Source organism: Haematobia irritans, chromosome 5 (assembly GCF_050003625.1).
Source record: "Haematobia irritans isolate KBUSLIRL chromosome 5, ASM5000362v1, whole genome shotgun sequence".
Classification (NCBI taxonomy): domain Eukaryota; kingdom Metazoa; phylum Arthropoda; class Insecta; order Diptera; family Muscidae; genus Haematobia; species Haematobia irritans.
Genome location: NC_134401.1, coordinates 154,694,118 through 154,716,410, shown reverse-complemented (window position 1 = coordinate 154,716,410; position 22,293 = coordinate 154,694,118). Strand labels below are relative to the sequence as shown.

Sequence of the window (22,293 nt, the reverse complement as noted above, 5' to 3'; positions counted from 1 at the left end):
TTTTTAATTTTTGTCAAAATTTTTACTTGCATAGAAAATGTTGTTAAAATTTTATAGAATTTTTTAAATTTTGTTAAAATTTTATTTCAATAGAAAAATTTTTCCAAATTTTATTTCTATAGAAGATATTCTCAACTTTTTTATAGATATTTTTCTCAAAATTTTATTTCTATATAAAATTTTACCAAACTTTAACTTTAGAAAATGTTGTCAAAATTTGTACTTTTATAGAAAATTTTGTCAAAATTTGTACTTTTATAGCAAATTTTGTCAAAATTTGTACTTTTATAGAAAATTTTGTCAAAATGTCGATTTCTATATTTTGTACGTGTGTGTTTCTATATATTACAGATATTGAATTTAAAGAAAAATTTTATTTCTGTAGAAAATTTTATCAAAATTTAACTTCTATAGAAATCGTTGTCAAAATTTTTATTTCCATAGAAAATTTTGTTAAAATGTTATGGAATTTTTTAAATTTTGTCAAAATTTTTACTTCCATAGAAAATGTTGTTAAAATTTTATAGAATTTTTTAAATTTTGTTAAAATTTTATAGAAATTTTTAAGTTTTGTTAAAATTTTATAGAATTTTTTAAATTTTGTTAAAATTTTATTTCAATAGAAAATTTTTTCCAAATTTTATTTCTATAGAAGATATTCTCAACTTTTTTATAGAAATTTTTCTCAAAATTTTATTTCTATATAAAATTTTACCAAACTTTAACTTTAGAAAATGTTGTCAAAATTTGTACTTTTATAGAAAAGTTTGTACTTTTATAGAAAATTTTGTCAAAATGTCGATTTCTATATTTTGTGCTTGTGTGTTTCTATATATTGTGGGGACCCACCGTCCCCACAATATATATATGGAGCCCGCCTTGGGTTCGACTCCTGCTTCGACCGATCACCAAAAAAGTTTTTCAGCGCTGGATTATCCCACCTCAGTAATGCCGGTGATATTGCTGAGGGTTTCAAAGCTTCTCTAGGTGGTTTCACTGCAATGTGGAACGCCGTTCGGACTCGGCTATAAAAGGGAGGTCCCTTGTCATTGAGCTTAACATGGAATCGAGCAGCACTCAGTGATAAGAGAGTAGTTCACCACTGTGGTATCACAATGGACTGAATAGTCTAAGTGAGCCTGATACATCGGGCTGCCACTACACCTAACCTAACCTATATTTTGTGCAAATTTTACTTCTGTAGAAAAATTTTGTTGCTATACGGTTTTTTATCAGCTCGACTTTTCGAGATATACCGTTATATTCAAAATTAAGGCACTTCCGCTACATACATTGGAATAACTTTAAAACGGTTCACCATATTAAATTAAAAAAAATCCGAAACTTCCAAACAATATTCTCTTTAAGTCGTGCTTACATTGTCTTTCAATTTTCCTAGTCTTTTTAGAGATATAGCCCATAATGTTCTTAAATATGGAAATGCGGTTTATCTCCCAAACCTATACCATTGATACCCCACAAAAAATATTTAATTCAGTAAGGGTGGTTTAGGCTATTATAGTCATCCCCGCCCGACTTTCTACTTTACTCAATTCACGCAGAGAAGGAATATGATCACCTCAAACGTGTTTCAAGAGCAAAATGTTATTTTTGTATGGTGACCATGTAACATGTTTGTCACTAAAATGTTATTTTCTCGTCAAATATAACCTGCTTGCCGAAATCAGATACATGATTTCCGAGAAAATAACATGGTTGCGAAAACCATGTTACATCGTCACCACCCAAAAATAACATTTTGCTCTTAAAACATGTTTGAGGTGATCATATTCCTTCTCTGGGTGTTGTTTAAAACTGTAGAAAAGGAAACACAGGCTTTATCCTTAGTTTTTTTTTGTTGATTGATCTCCAAGTTAGGGTATTATCTAAATGAATTATACGTTAGTAATTATCATTTTAAGAAAAATATATTTCCAACACTGAAATATATGTATTTAATATATTTTGGGGTAAATATTAAATTACTGAAAAAATATCACTCTTGATTTTAAATAACACAATTATTTCATTAATTCAGTTACGTCTTCTGATTTGTATTTTTATATCAGTTTTTGTTCTTATCAAAAGTCCAGCATGATACCGAAATGAGTTTGGTTTGGTAAATGGTTCCAAAATAAAATTTTTAAGAATGTAAACCAGCAACATCTTCATTTCCAACATAGCGAATTTTTGTCCTACAAATACAAAGATGTCGTGAATTTTTTATGGATAATTGGATAACATAATCTAAACTCACCAATACAATTTCTTTGTCCAGCACTAAATGGTATGAAAGCGAAGGGATGGCGTTTCTCCGATTCCTCAGCCATAAATCGCTCTGGGCGAAATATTTCTGGATCTTTATAATACTTGGGATTCATGTGAATATCATAAATGTGTATATTAATCTGGGTATTTTTAGGTAGTAGGAATTTCCCACCAAATACTATATCCGAAGTACATTCTCGCGATATACTTGGTACCGATGGGTACATACGCTGTGTTTCCTTCATGAAACAATCCAAGTATTTGAGATTATTTAACTTTTGCATATCCAGTGAGCTCAAATCTTCATCGCCAATGTACTCATGAACTTCGTTATAGCACTTATTTTGCATATCCGGATATAGGGCCAATGACATAAGAGCGAAAATTAAATTCATCGAAGTTGTATCGAATCCTTCAAACATAAAAGTATCAACTTCTTCGCAAATACCCGCATGATCAATTAGTCCATCCATTTCAGCTCGCAGTAAGGTATCCAACATGGCATAACGACGTTTTTGATAAATACTGTAAGGATTATAACATATACGAAGTTCAAGATGGGAGCTCTTGTTGTAACATTTACAAATTTTAGGAAATTCTGAACTATTTTGTGGGAAATATGAGATTAGAAAATCGGCATTCTTCATGTGTGTGTTTCCACCTCTTTAGTTCATTTAACTAATATACAAAAAAAATTATTACAGTCAAAGAAACTTTCACATTTTAGCAGAAATATACACAGAAAAAAACAAGTAAGGAAAGTCTAAAGTCGAGCGGGGCCGCGAGTATATTTTACCCTGCACCACTTTGTGGTAATTTAGCACACTTGACAACACTACTAATTGTTCTCTTTGTGCGAAATTTCACGCAAATCAGGGTAAAACTCTGGCTTCTGGGACCATATAAGTCCATATCGGGCCAAAGATTTATATGGGAGCTATATCTATATCTGAACCGATTTCAATCAAATTTAGCTCATTTGATAATACTACTAATTGTACTCCTTGTGCGAATTTTCAAGCAAATTAGGATAAAATTCTAGCCTCTGGGGCAATATAAGTCCATTTCGGGCGAAAGATATATAAGGGAGATATATCTAAATCTGAACCGATTTCAATAAAATTTAGGACGCTAGACTATACTATTAATTGTAATCCTTGTACAAAATTTCAAGTAAATCGGGGTAAAACTCTGGCTTCTGTGGCCATATAAGTGAATATCTGGCGAAAGATATATATGGGAGCTATATCTAAATCTGAACCGATTTCTTCCAAAAACAGTAGGGTTATATTCTGACCCAAAACAGAATCTTATGCCAAATTTGAAGTCGATCGGATTGGAACTGCGACCTGGACATTGATTACAAAAATGTGTTCACAGACAGACGGACGGACCGACGGACATGGCTATATCGACTTAGGGACCGATCCTGAGCAATATTGCCAAAGACACCATGTGTCTATCTTGTCTCCTTCTGGGTGTTGCAAACATATGCACTAACTTATAATACCCTGTTTCACAGGGTGTTGAAGATAGTTTCTCCTTTTATTCTATTTTTATATATTTGTTCAAAATGAATTCAAATCTAACAGATAGATAGAAACTATTATTAGCACGGTATTATCAATTTATTAATTTTAAAAGCAACTATGAATTAATTAGAATAAGCTAGTATTCATATATCTTTCTTTTTTTGTAACTTAAAACCGAGGTAAATAACTGCCAAATGAAAAGAACTCAGTCTCTTTTACCATCGTAATCATCAACGATTGCAGACCTGAAGCGGAAATAAAATGTAAGATTGACTCAAAAGAAAACTCTGACTCCAATTCTATTTTCTGTCCACACAAACGTTTCTCTTGTTTGTATTCAGCGAATAGGTAAAAATAATATCCTAAAATAAAAGGTAACTCCTTGGGAATTTTTTCTCCAAATTTCCTTTAAAGTTGCACATCCCGCAACTCAATCAAATAATTTAATTATTTATGGAAATTTAATCGTAATGGTAGTTAAACCATTAAACATGGTCCTTCGTACGTCTTTGGACAGCTACCACTCTTTACTAATAAAAAATGAACTAAATGGTAAGAACAAATTATGACCATTTTAACCATACTGTACTTAATTTTTACTATTTTTTTGGAGTCGTATGAAAATTTTCTTTAGTCCGATTTAGTTCTGATTTAGTTCATATTGAAATATAGATATGTACGGTAATTTAACTTTATACACACGTTTAGTTCATAAAATGTTTGATACATACAAAAAGAGGAAAATTTCTTTGGCCTGTGGAAAATTTCAAAATAAATAATAATATTTAACTACAAACAAATATATATAATAAAATTAATTAAAATAAGTTAAATTTAGCATTAATTTAACTATCTGTGCAATAAGTTGCATGAACTAATATAGAGTAGAATTAATTTTAGAGCTCTAGAAGATTCCTATTTTTTGATTGTATACGGTCAAGAAATCTGACTCATTGCAAAGCACTGCTTTATCGATATGTACATAAAGTTTGGTATTATACATACTGTGCATAAAGCCCGGTATTATATAACTTACTTAACATCATTTTGGTTTACATCTTCCTCATTTTCCATTTCCTTGCGTAATAACTCTCGCCTTTTCTCAATGATTCCACTGGAAAATGCATGAAGCTGTTGCATGGATTTCAAATATTTTTTACCATCTCCAAAATTATTGTATATAAAGTCGAATGTATTGAGCGGATTTTTAATACGTTCCAATAGACTTTCTTCCACTTCTGCGATTTTTAGACGATATTCGTCACCATCTAAGCGATCGTCGAGGCATACTCCCAAAGCGGTTTCTGTAAAATTAAATCATTTTACTTAATCGAAAATAAATATATATCGAGAGATTGTAAATTGTACATAATACAATATTTGCTAATAGCTATTTTTTCATTTAATACTGATGATTCAAATTGTAACGGAAATATAAGAATTGTTATCGATTAATTACATCGTTCTGCCATTTATTAATATGAGCGACACACTATTACCGATTTGTTCATATGGCAAAATTGTGTTATCCGTATGAAAACGATGCTACTATACTACCGGTATGTAGCTCTAGCGAAAATTCCTGTTGCATGCCAATTAGGCAGCCTTACAATGTAAAGAATCGCTATAGGTAGAATTACATGCATGCATACTTAAATTCTATTTATGTTTCTAAAATCGATTCCTAAATTAACTTCCACTTACCGCAAACATTATTGAGCGTCACACGAGGAATTAATTCACTTAATGATATCACAGCAGACGAATCATCGGTTGATGTTTTCAGCAGACCATTTAATGTATCGACAAATTTTATCGACTCACGTCTGAAAAATATAAATTTGTCTTTAATAAAAAACGAACAAATAAGGCAGTTAGCTTACTTGAAAATATCCATAAACTGGGCGAGAATATTGAAATGAAATGCTGGGGTAAGTAAACGACGCCGATTATGCCATTTTTTATCTATAAATATAGAAAGATAAAATTATCCACTACTATAACAAGAACACTTCTTAAAATGTGATATTATAAATTAAACCTGTTTTTAATTTGTTACAAGATACGTCGGAAAAGTCTGCCAAACCGTCAAAAAATACTGCTGAAAACGGGAAGCTGTCACTGTTTACTGAAGTAGATAACAATGTACTCTATTCCATAAGCTCTATTACAAAACAATAACAAAACAAGTAAGTAAAGTAGAAAGTCGGGCGGGGCCGACTATATCATACCCTAAACCACATTTGTGGGGTATCTTTGCTATAGATTTGGGAGATAAACCTTATATAAGAACATTAAGGGGTACATGTTTATGGGAGTTTGATCCCAATCTGAACAGAAATGTGTGATATTAGAAGCTATAGTTGATTTTTCGAACAGAGAGATAGTATGCCACAAATATTGATTCCATTATTAAAAAAGAGGAAATCGCTCAACTAGTTTGGGTAATGAATCCAAATTTGTGAAAATCGGCCAATATATTTATGTAAGAGCTACCGATATGTCTAAATACGATGGTTTAATACATACAAATTGGTAATTTGAGTAACATTGGTTAATAAATAAGACTATTATGGCAAAATTTGGGAAATTCAAGCTATGCATATATTTATATGCAATATTTTGCAGGTTTGATTGATACCACAGAAGTTTACCTTGTACTAAATTTGAGTAAGATATTTTAATAAATGAGGCCTCTATGGTAAAAAAAATGTTTATTAAGGGAAAATTTTTAAAAATCTTGCAATATACATATATGTGGGAGCTATATGTAAATCTGAACCGATTTTGGTAATATTTAGCAGGTTTGGTTGATGCCGCAGAAGGTTACCTTTTGCTAAATTTGAGTAAAATCAGGTAATAAATAAGGGTTTTTATAGCCAAATTTGGGAAAATGTGCGATATATATATATATATATATATATATATATATATATATATATATATATATATATATATATATATATATATATATATATATATATATATATATATATATATATATATATATATATATATATATATATATATATATATATATATATATATATATATATATATATATATATATATATATATATATATATATATATATATATATATATATTTTTTTTTTTTTTTTATTTATTTATTTAAATTTTGTAATTCGAAGCCTCAGGTGGCCAATTTAACATAAATTACAATAAGACTACAAAAACATTTAAAATTAAAATTAATTAAATTAAGATAAAAATAAAAGCTTAAACTAATTATAATATTAAATTAAACAGAATAATCTTCTAAATTAATAGGGACTTATCATGACAATCTATTCGTTACATTTTTTTATTTTTTTATTTTTTTTTATTTTTATTTTATTTTTTTGCTTTGAGTTATATATATTATATTATTTTATAAAGTTATATAACCTATTTCTGCGAAACAAAACTACTCCTAACACTGGCCGGTATAAAACCGCAATGTTAATCTAAGTGGTTAATAGTATATATGTTTTAATTTATGAGTTATTTATTTATTTCTTTTTTTGGTTTTTTATATTAATTCTTTTATTATTTGTTTTGGTTTAAGTTTTTTTATATATATATTGTAAACATAAAAAAAATCATAATCAGTTTCTTGAGTAAAAGTTGAAGTAGTTATAAATAGCGAAAGTGAGCTACTATAAAAAATCACTATAATGTTGGAGAAGTTTCTTTTTATATGTGTCGTTTGAGAGTGAAAATACACGGAGGGGATTAGGGAGCATATTGGAATGCCTGGCTACCCTAACTGAAAAAGATCCACACATAACGGATACAGCCCTGGGCAACACCAATTGATTAGCACGAACCGAGTGGCAAAAATTTAACGAATCATAAAGGAACAGTGGTAAACGATTCCTATAGATCTTATATATATGTGAGCTATATCTAAATCTGAACCGATTTCGACCAAATTTTGCAGACTTAAAGGGTGATAAAAAAATTTATTTTGTGCCAACTTTGACGATGATCGGTTGGTAAAAAAGCGCAACGTGACCCCATTTGTCGATATTGGGTGATACATATGTATATATGGGAGCTATATTTAAATTTGATCCGATTTCCTCTTGTGCCCAAGTTTCATCGAAATCGGTTAAGAATTGCGACAGGAATCCTGCGAACAACAAATACATGGACAGACGGACGGACACCAAGCGCTAGATCGATTATGGGGTCTAAAATCTATATTTCTGGTAGGCACATTTTTTGGCAGATCAAAGTTATTATACCCTGACCACTATGTGGTTTAGGGTATAAAAACACAAAAATTTAAACTATGGATCATCGTAACACAATAAAAACAAAATTATTAAGAATATGCCTTATGTTTACCCAAAAATCTGAATATTGTTCAAAATAAAGCAAACAAATTTTGAAAATAAAAATTGATGAGCGTATGGAAAACCTATCGCTTCAATTTATACTGGGCTTAAACCGGTTAAGCTCATAAAGGGAAAATTTCATTTGCATACTGGTTTGTTTCTTATAAGAACAAAAAGTGAACAATCGATAATGAAGCTCAATAAAAAAATTACATATATGATCATACATTAAATACCTGTGCTGGTCAGAAGACCTGTTTTCAAAAACGAATGAAGAAATGTATAAAAAACTCCTTTGGAAAGTAGACGAGAGTCATTAAGAACCAATTCAGCGTCATTGGCGTCGATCACATTGTAAATAGGAGTCAAGAGAAAATATTGCACATATGCCCGTTTGAAGGAGGAGGCAAAATTCCTAGTATAATAGAATATTTGTTCTAGAAAACAAAAGTTAAATTGCAATTATATTCTAATGTTGTTTTAATCAAATCAATAAGACATTCTTACCCAAATTCATTGAAAGTAAATCAAAATTACTTCCCCAAAAACCTCCGACTACACTCACAGTATCTTCCAATTGGGTTCCATCAATAGTTTTAATTTTTCGTGTTAATGATGCAATGGCATAATCACGCTCTAATCGTTTTATCCAAATGGAAAATATAATTACAACAAAAGGAACTAGAACTAAAAGAATCATTTTGCCGTATTTGTAATTTTTTCAGCAGCCGTAATCTACCCTATCTGATACTCATCGACGCCCAAGTTTATTAAAGACTACACAAATTCAAACAATAGTTCTATGGAAGATGCAGTAATATAGATATGTAAATCAAGTGTATGTATAATAATTCAACAATTGTGTGTGGTGATTAGAATTATAACTACATCAATGTACACAGTGCTTCGAAATCATATGAAAGTCCGGCATGTACCTCAAGTGAAATATCTGCTACCCATGACAAATGCAGAGAAAATTGTTGTTAGCACTATGTTATCGATTGTTTACAGTTTCCTCCATGAAATCGTGTTTTGCTTTAATATAATTTCGAAGCATTGTATAGGAGAAAATCGATTAAATTTTTCTAATGTTATTTTCAATAGCATTTACCCAAAAACCTTATTCAGGACACTGTAACAACAGGAATTATTGTAGAAATGGGATACTTTGTTTTGTTTTTAATAGATAATTTAATATATTCTTCATGCCTTTATTAAATGAATTTTTTTGTGACGATATAGTGACAACTGCATGCCTTAACTTTTAATGATTACCGTTTGAAGCAAAATATATTTATATAGTAGTAATTCATTTAAAAAATGAAAGTCATGTTAAAAGGTTTTATACTAAACAAACATGTTTTTATGAAATACAATTTTTCCAAATTTAAATGTAGGGCTCTGTAATTACCCAATGTGAGTTCATAAACTTAGATATAGGAATTATATAAAAAAATTCCTGTCTATATCCTCAATCAACAAATTCTTACCAAATACCAGATTCTTACCAGACAATAATATGTAAGTCCAAAAACTATTGCCCATGTTCCCAAATCCACTTCCAGGTGAATGTGAATCAATTCCACGATTTTCGTGTCCTACAATCCACTTTCACCGGAATTTTCGTGAAATCAATTCACTTGCAAAAGTCTTGGTGAAAGTTGAATTATGTCCAAGATGGGTGTATTTCCGGTTAAAAAAGTACTCGCGTAAAAAATTTGAAATGTTTTATATTTAATACATGAGTTTTATTAAAACTGCGTCATTTTTAATTAAAAAATAATAAATTATAATAAGTCTATTGATTCCACTTATTTTGATTTTCCGCCTTAGTGAATTTTTGGGTGATTTGTGCAACCAAGTTGATTACAGAAAAGTTCAAAAAAAGAGCATGGAATTAAGAACACCAAATTTTCACGTTCGTGTATTTGACGTGAATAGTGGAAGTGGAATTGAAATGGATATCGGAAAATGGGTATATATCTCTCTTTTTCCGGTAATCCAAATTACAAATCGCAAAATTTTCGTTAAGCAATATTTTCTTAACCCTAAAGCATATAAACTTGAATGTTGCAAGTTTAAATAAATATTAAATTAATCGTTTTAAGAAAAATAAAATTTTGCGGAAAATTAGACTAATTCTTAGTTTCAGGAAAATCCGAAACATAAAAATGCTATCAAAAATCAAACCAGTTTTATGAGTCATAAGTGTACTTCTTTTAAAACTATCTGTTTATTTTCTATGATTTATATAAGAAGGGACAATGCCTCACAGGCTTAGAGACAATGACAATTGCCCATATATATGCGAAAAAAGCTAAGGATAAGAGATAGTAAAATCTTCATATACAACTATGCGAAATTTAATAAAAATCTCTTTATTGAAATAATTTCTATTTTTACAATTATAATTTTGCCAATAATTTTAAATGTACTCTTTTATCTTAATATTCATGTATATCTTACAAACTATAATTTAATATAAATAGAAAAGTTTACAATTTTCCTTTTATGGTGAACATGCTGTGCTTAAAAGTAAGTTGATCTTATGCTGTTTTCATGCACATAAAATACAATTGAATTTAGATAGATTTGTCAAAAAGAAGGTAGTATGCCTTATTACTTAGCAGGAAAATGTTTGTTTCGAATTGTTGAGTCTTTGCCATCAAATGATATAGATTCGTAGTAAAATTTTCTATGAACGCGACATTGGACTCCACATTTGGTTGAACCACAATTCTCACACTCATACCAGCAACCAGGACAATCATCATCCATACAGTCACAAACATCTTTTCCATTATGACGGATTTTGCCATATTCATCATAAAGACATTTCGTATTCACACCTGGCTTTCTTTTCACTGTCTTGCGTTTCTCCCGATTTGACTTTTCAGGATGATCAAAATCATCATCTAAGAAACTTAGGTCACTTCTCAGTTTCCTTTCGGCATGTAACTTTCGTGGCCTTTCACGTAAGGACATACGAAGTCCTGTATTTTCGGAAAGATCATCGGTATCCATAATAGATTTTTGTTTTTGTTATAAATTCAGTAAATGTTTTATTATCAATTTGTTTATTTGATGATTATGACAACTGAAGCCTAAATATGACAGATGTTTGTATTTTTTTTTTTGTAAAGCAATATACCAGAGTTACCAATTTTATTTTAGAGTGGTCTAACAAACAAACAGGTCATAAAAAAGCTTGAATTCAAACGAATAATGCATGACTGAATAAAGAGGTTGATTACGATTACAAAAACAAAAAATTCAATATGTCGTTTACAAGTTTAAGATGTCAAAATCAGCTGATAAAAGAATCATATGGCATTAGTAAAAGTGGCAAGTATTTATTCTTTCAATTGTCCTGAAAAAAATTCAAATCCAGAGAAAAGTGAAGGTTTAAATATATTGCGTCTCCTATGAGTGCTTGTGAAGTGGATAATGCATCCGAGGAACGTCGATATGAGACAAATGAGACTATAATACCCACCAAAGTTAAGAATGGAAATGGCTCTTCGCCTATTAATACAAACAAAATCTGATGTGTGTGGTATTTTGAGACTGGAATTTGTTATCAAGAATAATTCCAGCTATGAATGCGTGAGTTGGTTTTAGATGCATTTGTAATCATATGGGCCCATGATTTAACCTTCTTGTTCAGCCATGGAATAATCTATGAATTCAAGGACAACTCTAAGCAGTGCGACAGTTAGTGTCGCGATTTATTATAAATAAGTTTGAACATGGCAATGTGCTGTTATTGCCCTTACTGACTTATACCTCTTTCACATTACACTTCCAAAATCCACTTTAACTAGATTTCAACTGTCATTTGTCATAAGGGATTTCAAATCCACTTTTAATAGACTTCGAGCCTAATGTGCAAGAGGTATTATTGATTGTATTAAAGAAATAAATAAATAAAAACATGAACAAAATATTTTTCAAAAATAATGATCCAAATCGTCATCTCCACTATGTGTCATATCACCACTTTTCAATGTTTGTTTTTCAAACATTTCTAAAGAAGAGATTTTTTCCCAATGCAACGTCATATCAAATTTAGGGTCGTTCGCACTAGTTTTCACTTCGTCAAATAATGTCGCTATCCAAATTTTCGCGACAAATCCCTCATGTTGGATACACCATAACTTATGTTCGATGACATAATCGATACCTCAGGTAGTTAATGTGACCGTCCAGTTTCATTTAGCGATTTTATTGTCTATTATAACCATGTTTACCATGCATTTTGTGTCATTCAGTCTGGCAACTTTTTATATTTACCATATGACTGCTGTCAAAAAAGTGTTTTCCCGAACTTTTCCTGCACGACGAATGATTTTATTTGAAAAGTAGAACATTTAATGAATTAATTATTTGACCAAGAAGTCTTAAAAAAGGTGAGTGAAATCCTTAACCAATTTGCTCGCAATTAGTAAAAAAAATCGTTATTAAAAGATCAAATTTGGGTTCTAAGAAATACAATCGTGTTTGGTCTCTTGTTCTAATGTCTGATGTAACGTGTGTTTCTTGTGAAATTTGTTGATGTATATAAAAAATATGATACAATTTCTTGCCTAAAATAATAATGTACCAAAATTATTAGGAAACTTGGTCCGACTGATTAGTGCTTTTCTTTTATAGAAATAGTTTGACAAAATACAAATCAAAACAATTGCGAAGAACAACAACCTGCTCACAAACGGGGTAAATAGAAACAACAATCAACGAAAAACATGCTAAAACGTTTGCAGACTATAAAGCCGGTCATCGGCAATGGCATGCGCCAAAAGCTTTCATCATTTTCAAAACATAGTCCAGGTCAAGATATGCGACCAGCAGCTCAAGGAAAAGTAAAACTGGAATCACCTACAATTGTGTCACAGACAGAGAAAAAGTTTAATGAGGGCCAGAAATATGATGAATTCGAATGTATACGATGTGAGAATGTACCAGAGTTTGGAATAATGTCATATAGCTTCCGGCATTTGATCACCGGAACTGAGTTATGGTATTTGGATCGTAAAGATGCAAATAATGTATTTTCAATAAATTTCCGAACAACACCATTTGATTCGACTGGTCTACCCCATATTTTGGAACACAGTGTGCTTTGTGGTTCACAAAAGTATCCAGTACGAGATCCATTCTTTAAAATGCTCAATAGATCGGTGGCCACATTTATGAATGCTATGACTGGTCCCGATTATACAATGTATCCATTCTCTTCGATGAACGAAACAGATTACAGGAATTTGCAGAAAATCTATCTGGATGCCGTATTTAGGTGAGTTAAATGGCCATAAAATGTAATGCTCTATAATATAAATGTACAAGATACTGCTGCTTTACAGAACGTAATGCCTATTTTCATGAAATCAGTATAAAAAGCTATGGGAATCCGATTATATAGATTTATTCGAAAGTAAACAAAACAATCTAAAAGTTAGGGTAGAAATGGTGAAACCGGATTTGTATAGCATAGCCAGGTCACAATATATGCAAAAGTAAGGCTTTATATATTTCAAAATATTAGTAGCATTATTTAGAGAATATTAATCGGTATGGAATATACTCTAGAACTATGAACAAATTTGTTTTTTATGCTAAAGGATTAGTATATATTTATACTGTTCGCTTTACATTTGAATAGGGTTAAGAGTAAAAAATAATGCCGTTATACATTTGATATGTGTGGTAATATTTTCAGTAAATATCCAAAGTCGATTGCCCATTTACAAAAATTTCAAAAGTCTCTACGTACCATGATTTCTACTATTAAGTGAACTATGTTTGTTGTTCTGTTGAAACTTGGTTTCAATCGAAATAAACATTTTACAAAATTAATAACACATTTATTTTTGTAGTCATAAAAAAATAAATAATACATTTTCTATAAAAATAAATTTTAATAAGTAATTGGTAATTGATTGGTTAAACAACCATTTCTACCTTATCAGCTACTCTTATCATTTAATCACTTTGTATGTACATTGTTGTCAATCATTTTTTATATTTCCATTAAGTTCAGAATCAACTATCTGATCTTGAATATAAGCGTAAATACTAAAATAACAAATATTTTTCTCCTAAGTGCAATAGAAATTTGTAATGAAACTCGAAAAACTATGTTTTATATTATCGATGAAATTGGACCCATATATATAAAAAAATACTAATAGAGTTTTTATTTGTCTTCTTTTAGACCAAATCTGGAATATTTGGATTTTCTTCAAGAAGGATGGCGTTTGGAGCATTCCAACTTAAAGGATAAAGAGTCAGAATACGTTATTAAGGGTGTTGTATATAACGAAATGAAAGGAGCATTCTCAGAAAATTCTTCAGTATTTGGACAGAATCTACTTAATAACCTCTTACCAGATCATACCTACGGTTATGTGTCTGGCGGTAACCCTCTGGAAATTCCCAAACTAAGTCATGCGAACCTAGTCGATTTTCATCGAAAATATTACCATCCCAGCAATGCTCGCATATATGCTTACGGCTCCTTCGATTTGAACAAAACTTTGGCCTATGTGAACGGTGAATATTTAAGTAAATATGAGCATATTGATAATTCCTACAGTCGTATACCCAACCAGCCGAGATGGGATAAGCCACGTAATGTTCATATATCTAGTCGTTTCGATAATATGGGAGCTCCATTTGAGAAACAAAATCAAATAGCTATTGCTTTGCTGATGTCCGATGTTACCGATATACAGGAAACTTTTGTTCTCTATGTTTTGTCGGAGCTTTTGGTGAGAGGTCCCAATTCTCCATTCTATCGAAATTTGATTGAACCCAATTTTTCTGGTGGTTACAATCAGACAACCGGATTTGATCCCCAAATCAAAGATACCTTCTTCTGTGTGGGGCTACAAGATTTAAAGGTAGACGATTTCGGACGTGTCCAGGAATTGTTTGATTCCACAGTCAAAGAGGTCATTGAGAAAGGGTTTGACAGGAAACATATCGAGAGTGTTTTACACAATATTGAATTATCGTTGAAACATCAATCGCCACAATTCGGCTTGGGTTTATTGTTCAATTCTACCCCTCTCTGGAATCATGAGGGCGATGTAGTCAAAAACCTTAGAGTCTCAGAAATGATAAGCACATTCCGTTCGAAATTGCAACAAGATCCACAGTATCTACAGAAGAAAATGTCGCAGTACTTTGCCAATAATACACACAGATTGACATTGACCATGTCGCCGGATGACACATACGAGCATAACTTCAAAACGGCTGAACTGGAATTGTTGCAAAAGAAAATTGTAGCATTAGATCACGATAAAAGAAGTAAAATATATGAGAATGGTCTGAAACTGGAGGAGGCCCAGAAGGCTGCACCCAATTTGGACGTTTTGCCTTGCCTGAAACTCAGCGATATTCAGGAGGCCGCCAAAATGCAGCCTTTGGATGTAGTGAAAATCCAGCAAGTACCCACACAAGTCTGCAATGTTCACACTAATGAGATCACTTATTTCAAATGTTATTTCGATGGTGGTGCTTTGACAAGAGATGACATTTTATTGATTCCTCTCTTTTGTAACATCATCAATGACATGGGAACGAAAAACTACGATTACAGAGATTTTGATAAGCTGGTGCTATCCAAGACAGCAGGAATAAGTTTCAAATTACACTTTGCTGAAAATATCTACGATAGCAAAACCTTCAATTTGGGTGTCCTCATGACCACTCATGCCCTGGACAAAAACGTAAAATCTATGTTTGATCTTAGCAAAGAACTTTTGCTTAATTTCAAAATGGATGATGCCGAACGTGTGAAAATGTTGGTAGACAACTACATGTCGAATATATCAGTGGGAATTGCAAGCTCAGGTCATTTGTATGCTATGCAATCCTGTGCTGGGTTAGTTACAGATTCAGCTCGTTTGAAGTCACTATTGGCTGGTGTGGAACATATTGAGTATATGAAGCAATTTATTAATGAAAATAACACTGAACAAATTATGGCAAAATTGAAGGCCCTGGGCAATAAAATGTTCAATAAAAAAGCTATGCGTACCAGCGTTAACACATCCGAAGAATTCTATCCCAGCTTTGTTAAGGATTACGAAGTATTTCTAAATGATTTACCCCAATTACCTGTGGAAAAAGTGGAAAATAAGGTAAAACTCTTGGAGCCTAGTTGCCAACACTTTGTTATGAATATACCAGTCAATTATTGTGCTAAAGCCTTATTCACTGTACCATATACACACCGCGATCATCCAACGTTACGGGTCTTGGCAAAACTAATATCAGCTAAATATCTTCTGCCGGTAGTCAGAGAACAAAATGGAGCATATGGCGCTGGCGCTAAAATTGGTTCCGATGGTATTTTCAGTTTTTTCAGTTATCGTGACCCCAATTCTATAAAGACTCTTGAAGCCTTTGACAATACATACCAATGGTTGCAGGAGAATAATTCTTTACTGACTGAGCAAACATTGTTCGAAGCCAAATTGGGTGTATTGCAACAATTGGATGCCCCCATTGCCCCAGGAAATCAGGGAATTGATTTCTTTTTGTACGGTGTCAGTCAAGAGATGTTCCTTAAATATAGAGCACGCATGCTTTCAGTAACTATGGCCGAACTTCAACAAGTTGTCGAGAAATACTTCAAAACACCTCCCACATACTATGGAAAATGTTTATTGGGCCCCGAAAATAAAGATCTGGAAGCTGCCACCAAACTCAAGTGGAAGGTTATAAACTAAATAAGTGTGTGTGTGAGTTTCTATATGTATGTATTTTACCTATGTTAGCAGTTTATCCCGTTAAAAAGGGGAGACAACTTTGATATCTACATTTTTTTATTTGATAATTACTTGATGTACTATTTATGTGAAGCACACGAAAAAAAATGCATACCCCAGGGATCGACTCGATTGAATTTGGAAAAATTTTCCTATGCAAATGAACGTGCACAACACCATTGACATGTTTAGAGATTCCTCTACTTTTAGTTAGTTATTATTCGTTTAGATTAGATTGTCATTTTAACCGTTTTAGTTTAAAGCATTTTTTTACATTTGTATTTATCATTTTGGGTTAATTAAATTAACGAAAAAATTAAAAAAAAAAAAAAAAAAATAACGAAAAAAGCCAAAATACAGATATTGTTAAAAGCACTTGTTGCAAATTGCAAACTGCTCTCATTTCACCAAATCATGAATTATGATTAATTATAAATAAAATAATAATAAACGAATGTTAAACATTAAACTGAAGTTTGTTTTTTTAAGGGTTTCGGATGCGCTTCGTAGGGAGCTAAAAAAAGTTTTAGAAATTTGATTTGCATTTGATATGTAATAGAAGCCACAAAACTGTTTATTTCTTTAAATACAAATTACAATTATAAACTCAAAATTCGGCGAATTAAATGCAATTTCTTTTTATTTATTTAATCAACCAAAGCCAATCTTTATATATTCTATTCAAAACAATAACATTAACGCCTTCTTATTGTAAGGAGTTTATTTGTTTGTATTTTTTTTTTTAATTTACTTATTTATTTGTTCTTAGCCAAAATGTTTTTATTACAATAACAATAGTATAAAAATGTTTAATTTTTTAGAAATATCATATAAGGCCCATATCAAATTTCGACGAATTTTTTATCGAAATGAGTATTTAAATAGTTATACTATTCAATTCATAAAAATGTGTATACAATTTTAATTTTGTTATATTTTCTATTTGAATTTTTCCAGATATGGCCCGTTCAGCTAGTTTTGATTCTAATTACGAATACTTTAAACAAGTAATAAAATTTCTTCGAAAGTATTCATGGGCCTATGAAGAAGCAAATACATGTTTTATCAAATCAAAGACTCTAGAGAAAATGCCAAAAGAATTTCACCATTATTTTCAAAATATTACGACTGAAGATCTTAATCTCTTTCCTCAAGTCCATGAACCTCTTGTGAATAATAAACCACCACATTCAGTTTTAGAATTTCGTCAACAATTGGCAATTCTAATACCAGCGAATGCATTTTCGGATCCATTAACAGGGGACAAGTTAATAGAAGTTGACAATATGAGAAATATGAATTTAAAAAAACGCCATGAAATTCAAAGGCTTGCTAACATTATAAATAGGGAATTGAAATTCCGTAGAAAATGTGTACTCGTAGATTTCGGTTGTGGCTTGGGCTATCTCAGTGAAATTCTTTATAAGTATAATAAAAATTTCTTGATTTTGGGTTTAGAGTCGGATCCACATAGAGTAGAGGCGGCTAATAAACGCTTGAGATCGTATGTTTCCAAGGATACCAAAAATATCGAATATTCCGAGCATTACATAACAGAAGAATCCAAAGATTTTATTACGAAATCCATAGAAAACCTACTGCATTCCAATGAAGATAAAGAAAGCACTGTTGCTCCATCAACGGCTATTATTGGCCTTCATGCATGTGCTGATTTAACGATTACATCGATGAAACTATTTCTTGAAATGTCCCATGTTAAAAATCTCATTATTATGCCATGTTGCTATCATAAAATGAAAATGTCTTCCAATAATCTAGAATTCCAAAATTTTCCCCTTAGCTGTGCTCTAAAGGAGGTTCTATACGAGGAACATTCCAATGGCAGTAGTTATGTGCATTATCTTAATCGACCATTTTTACGTTTGGCATGTCAGCAAACGGTTAAAAGATGGCAAAAATCTTCAAAGGAACAACATGAGATACATGGTCTAGAAATGTTTCTGAGAGGAACAGCCGAAGCTCTCACTAACAAGGAAGGTGAAATGGTGGCCAAGTCGAAGAAACATTTCGAGTTGGGTTCTATAAGTAATGTAGATTTTGAAATGTTCAGTCAACTATACCATTTAAAATCAAAAAACGATTCCATTAAAGTGGATTGGACACAAGCCCATAGACAAGAATTTCACAATATATTGCAAACATATCCGGATGGAGACAAATTAGCAGAGGGATTAACATGTCTACAGACATCAATGCAGGTATGATAAAATTATTTTCTCCAAATTACTACTGATTTTTTTCTATTGCGTTTGCAGAAATTGTGTGAAAATTTGGTTTTATATGATCGCCTTTGTTACATAAAAGAAATGGCCTCTGAATTGAAGCTTAACTTGAATGTACACTACGAAAAGTTAATGGATGAAGAATTATCGCCTCGGTGCTATGCTTTAGTAGCTGAGAAACTAAATTAATAATAATCTTTGCAAAATTTTCTATGACAATTAAAATTTAATAAACATTTTTTTAAGTTTTAAAATCCAGTTGAATCAACGGCTTGTTTACGGCCATCGAAATCGACACGATGCTTGTCTGTTTCGAATATCAAAACAATTATGATTTTGATATCCTTGAGTGATTTTTGTTGTCTCTGTTACCGTACCTGTTGTCTCTTTTGATTGTTAACTTAGCCAATCAAGAGAAAAATTTTGCCCAAATACATAAGGACGACCTTTTGGAAGCTTTATCGTTCGACTAATATTGATTTATCATCATTTTTGTACTTACTCTGCTGTAGGATATTTGATAGCCAGTTATAAAATTCGAAATATCAGTATAGCACAGGAAATTTAGAGGCTTATTCCATCTCAAGGTGAGTACTAAGTTCGAGTTTAGACGCTAAAGTGACAACTAAATCAGTAAAAAGGCATAAAATTACACATATTTGTTGCACATTTTATTATAACTTGATGGGGAATAACCCAAAGCAAATTTTCACAAAGCTTGTATTCCTTAAAATGGATTTTTTAAGAAAAGTAATCATGAAAAAATTACGATTTTAGCGGTTAAACTCGATCTTAATACCCACCTTCAGAATCTAAATTACTCCCACTATTTAACCTATCTCAGTAATTCCTGAAGTGTTGGTCAAGTATTGTATTCGTAATTGTCAAGTTGACATTTTTTGAACTACATGCCAGATGGGGTGACATAGACTGCGCCTTTTAAAAGTCATTTCTGATGCATAACGTAAAAATAATATTTTTTATTTCAAATCTGAGTTTAAATGTTCTCCCATTCAAAAAACACAAATAATATAATATATAAAAATAACTTTTTATTATTATAAACAAATGTTCTTCGCTTTTGCAAATTATGAATTGCGTTTAGTCGAAAATGCCTATGAATGTGCAAATATTAGTATAAAATTGTTGTTAATAGATAATACTATGCATACATCGCCACAGGGATGGTTAGGTTTTCAAGCTGTGCTATTAATTTTTAGTGTCCAACACCTTCAGGGCAACTCTTTCCTTCATCTTCAATTCGTTCATTGCTATTCTCTCCCTCATTTCCAACTCCAAAATTTTTAGTCTTTCATTGCTATCGATTTCTTTTTGTTTAATTTCCATTTCTTGCCGTAGTCTTTCTTTATCGAAATCTAATCTTTCACGTAGTAGCTTCAGTTCTTCCTCCTTTAATAAACGTAATGGATCTGATATGGTTTTGTTTGGTTTCTTTGAATGCTCTTCATTTGCATATTTTATAGGCTTTTGAGCATCTCCAGGTGTTTGAAAATGATTTTGTATTTGGACACTAACGTCATTAGAGTCACCATTTGTGAAACCAGGCATTTCACTTTCTAATATAATATCGTCGCTTGTGTCACTTAACATCTCTTCCTTTACTATGTCGCTGCTACTACATGTGGAATAGTCAAAACTATGTCGTATATCACTGCTGCTACAATTACTTCCAAATAACTCTTCGAAATCATCATAATAAGAACACATTCTATGTAATACATCTTCAAAAAATAGAGGAATGTTTATATAAACCCTTTTTTGTAATTCTCAAGACTTACCTTCTATATTTTCACCTGGAACCATATAATTTTCTGGTTGGTCATCTTTCCATTGTCTAGCTTTGCTATAACAAATACGCATATTTCTCACTTTTGAACGTACCAATTTCCAAACGATATCTTTCATATTGTATTCATCTATAAATTTTTTGTAGTAAACCTGTGATGTTGGTTTCTAAAATTATAAGAACAAAAATACGAATATAAATGTCGCCTCATTCATTAAAGAAGATGGAAAACCCAAGAGAATATGAATCAAACTTCGGCCAAGTGGAATCTTTGATTTCCTCAATGATTGTACGAAGAAATCATACATATCTTTATGACTGCAAGTCATAGAGATTTCTTTTGGAAGTGAAACTATCAAGAGGACCAAAACATGGTAATTTTAATTACTATTTTGGAAGAAATATTAGTTATGGAACCAGTTTATAATATGTGTAAGCAAAAAAAAAAAAAAATCTTTGCAATTTTAAATATTTTGGAGTATCCCACAGTTCCAACTCACTTTATCTAGACCCATGAAGTGCAAGAGTCCAGAATAATAATTACTACGAGATTTTCATAAATTTCCGGAAATTTTAACAAACAAGTTGTAAGTGTGATGGACTAAATGAAAGTTCAAAATTTATTATAAATTACGAGCTACATTTTTTTCAGGGTATCAAGTCCGTTTTTGGATGGTACTAATGAAGACATCCTACCAAATTTATTTTTCCATCATCGTGTTGTCCTTTAAGCTACATAAACAGATAATTTGGCAATTTTTTTAATTTTGAGGCGAAAATGCTTAAAATCAGATATACGTGGATTTGTGAGTCAAAATAAGGTCCACATATGTAATCCTCAGAGATAAAAGTATGAGGGGAATGCTCTAAATAGTATTATCTTTACAGACTTAAGATTTTATATTTGGTTGTAATCATCTTGAAAATCATACTTACCTCAAATTCATTAATATTATTTTTTAGGAAATGAATTAAAGCTTGTTCTTCTTGCGGTTGCCATTTTCTGATCGGTCCGTTCCTGATACGCTTCTTGTCAGACTAAGTAAAACCAAGTGAATTATTAAATTTTCATAAAATAAGTAGTTTCATTCTAACCATTTTCGAGTGTTTTCAAATATTCTAAAATACAATATTACAATATTGTATAATTGTATCGTTGTATCGTACTATCTATGCTAAATATGAGACCTTAATTTAATCACCACAATAAAAGCGTTGCCAGACCTTTTTTAAAAAAAGTGGTGAGTGTTTCCACCACAAGGTGGGTACTATGTTCAGTTATCAAGCCAAAAACCAGTTTGTTTTCCAGGTTACTTTTTTG

General features: G+C 31.3%; 5 protein-coding genes across 5 annotated transcripts; 2 read left to right on the top strand and 3 right to left on the bottom strand.

Annotated features, from left to right (window-relative positions):
• Positions 1–1,909: 1,909 nt before the first annotated feature.
• On the bottom strand, positions 1,910–8,936 carry LOC142238306 (putative cytochrome P450 4p3). Its single transcript, XM_075309910.1, has 7 exons — positions 8,650–8,936; positions 8,379–8,579; positions 5,684–5,765; positions 5,505–5,626; positions 4,837–5,104; positions 2,258–2,793; positions 1,910–2,195 (listed from the first exon to the last, which is right to left on the bottom strand). Exons 1-7 carry the CDS (start codon positions 8,840–8,842, stop codon positions 2,035–2,037), a joined length of 1,563 nt encoding a protein of 520 aa, XP_075166025.1. The 5' UTR covers positions 8,843–8,936; the 3' UTR covers positions 1,910–2,034.
• Positions 8,937–10,489: 1,553 nt separating this feature from the next.
• LOC142238307 (ARL14 effector protein) lies at positions 10,490–11,268 on the bottom strand. The gene has a single exon (XM_075309911.1). It carries the CDS (start codon positions 11,164–11,166, stop codon positions 10,762–10,764), a length of 405 nt encoding a protein of 134 aa, XP_075166026.1. The 5' UTR covers positions 11,167–11,268; the 3' UTR covers positions 10,490–10,761.
• A 1,145-nt stretch (positions 11,269–12,413) lies between these two features.
• On the top strand, positions 12,414–17,391 carry LOC142241945 (presequence protease, mitochondrial). The gene is made up of 3 exons (XM_075313827.1): positions 12,414–12,551; positions 12,796–13,438; positions 14,357–17,391. Exons 2-3 carry the CDS (start codon positions 12,888–12,890, stop codon positions 16,881–16,883), a joined length of 3,078 nt encoding a protein of 1,025 aa, XP_075169942.1. The 5' UTR covers positions 12,414–12,551; positions 12,796–12,887; the 3' UTR covers positions 16,884–17,391.
• Positions 17,392–17,791: 400 nt separating this feature from the next.
• LOC142240142 (putative methyltransferase-like protein 25) lies at positions 17,792–19,354 on the top strand. Its single transcript, XM_075311851.1, has 3 exons — positions 17,792–17,795; positions 17,880–19,141; positions 19,199–19,354. The coding sequence occupies exons 1-3, from the start codon at positions 17,792–17,794 to the stop codon at positions 19,352–19,354; spliced, it is 1,422 nt and encodes a 473-aa protein (XP_075167966.1).
• Positions 19,355–20,192: 838 nt separating this feature from the next.
• Positions 20,193–22,204, bottom strand: LOC142241367 (uncharacterized). The gene is made up of 4 exons (XM_075313147.1): positions 22,068–22,204; positions 21,909–22,010; positions 20,965–21,139; positions 20,193–20,907 (listed from the first exon to the last, which is right to left on the bottom strand). Exons 1-4 carry the CDS (start codon positions 22,068–22,070, stop codon positions 20,375–20,377), a joined length of 813 nt encoding a protein of 270 aa, XP_075169262.1. The 5' UTR covers positions 22,071–22,204; the 3' UTR covers positions 20,193–20,374.
• Between the last annotated feature and the right edge of the window lie 89 nt (positions 22,205–22,293).

What these genes read in the sequence shown, in the direction of transcription:
- LOC142240142 (XM_075311851.1), top strand. An exon ending in GTCTACAGACATCAATGCAG is followed by an intron (nt 19,142 to 19,198) that starts GTATGATAAAAT and finishes TTGCGTTTGCAG; the next exon opens with AAATTGTGTGAAAATTTGGT.
- LOC142241367 (XM_075313147.1), bottom strand. An exon ending in ATAATATTAATGAATTTGAG is followed by an intron (nt 21,140 to 21,908) that starts GTAAGTATGATT and finishes TTATAATTTTAG; the next exon opens with AAACCAACATCACAGGTTTA. An exon ending in TCCAGGTGAAAATATAGAAG is followed by an intron (nt 20,908 to 20,964) that starts GTAAGTCTTGAG and finishes TATTTTTTGAAG; the next exon opens with ATGTATTACATAGAATGTGT.
- LOC142241945 (XM_075313827.1), top strand. Translation starts at nt 12,888, where the DNA reads ATGCTAAAACGTTTGCAGACTATAAAGCCGGTCATCGGCAATGGCATG. An exon ending in TATCTGGATGCCGTATTTAG is followed by an intron (nt 13,439 to 14,356) that starts GTGAGTTAAATG and finishes GTCTTCTTTTAG; the next exon opens with ACCAAATCTGGAATATTTGG.
- LOC142238306 (XM_075309910.1), bottom strand. Translation starts at nt 8,842, where the DNA reads ATGATTCTTTTAGTTCTAGTTCCTTTTGTTGTAATTATATTTTCCATT. An exon ending in TTTACTTTCAATGAATTTGG is followed by an intron (nt 8,580 to 8,649) that starts GTAAGAATGTCT and finishes TTTGTTTTCTAG; the next exon opens with AACAAATATTCTATTATACT. An exon ending in AGGTCTTCTGACCAGCACAG is followed by an intron (nt 5,766 to 8,378) that starts GTATTTAATGTA and finishes CTATATTTATAG; the next exon opens with ATAAAAAATGGCATAATCGG.
- LOC142238307 (XM_075309911.1), bottom strand. Translation starts at nt 11,166, where the DNA reads ATGGATACCGATGATCTTTCCGAAAATACAGGACTTCGTATGTCCTTA.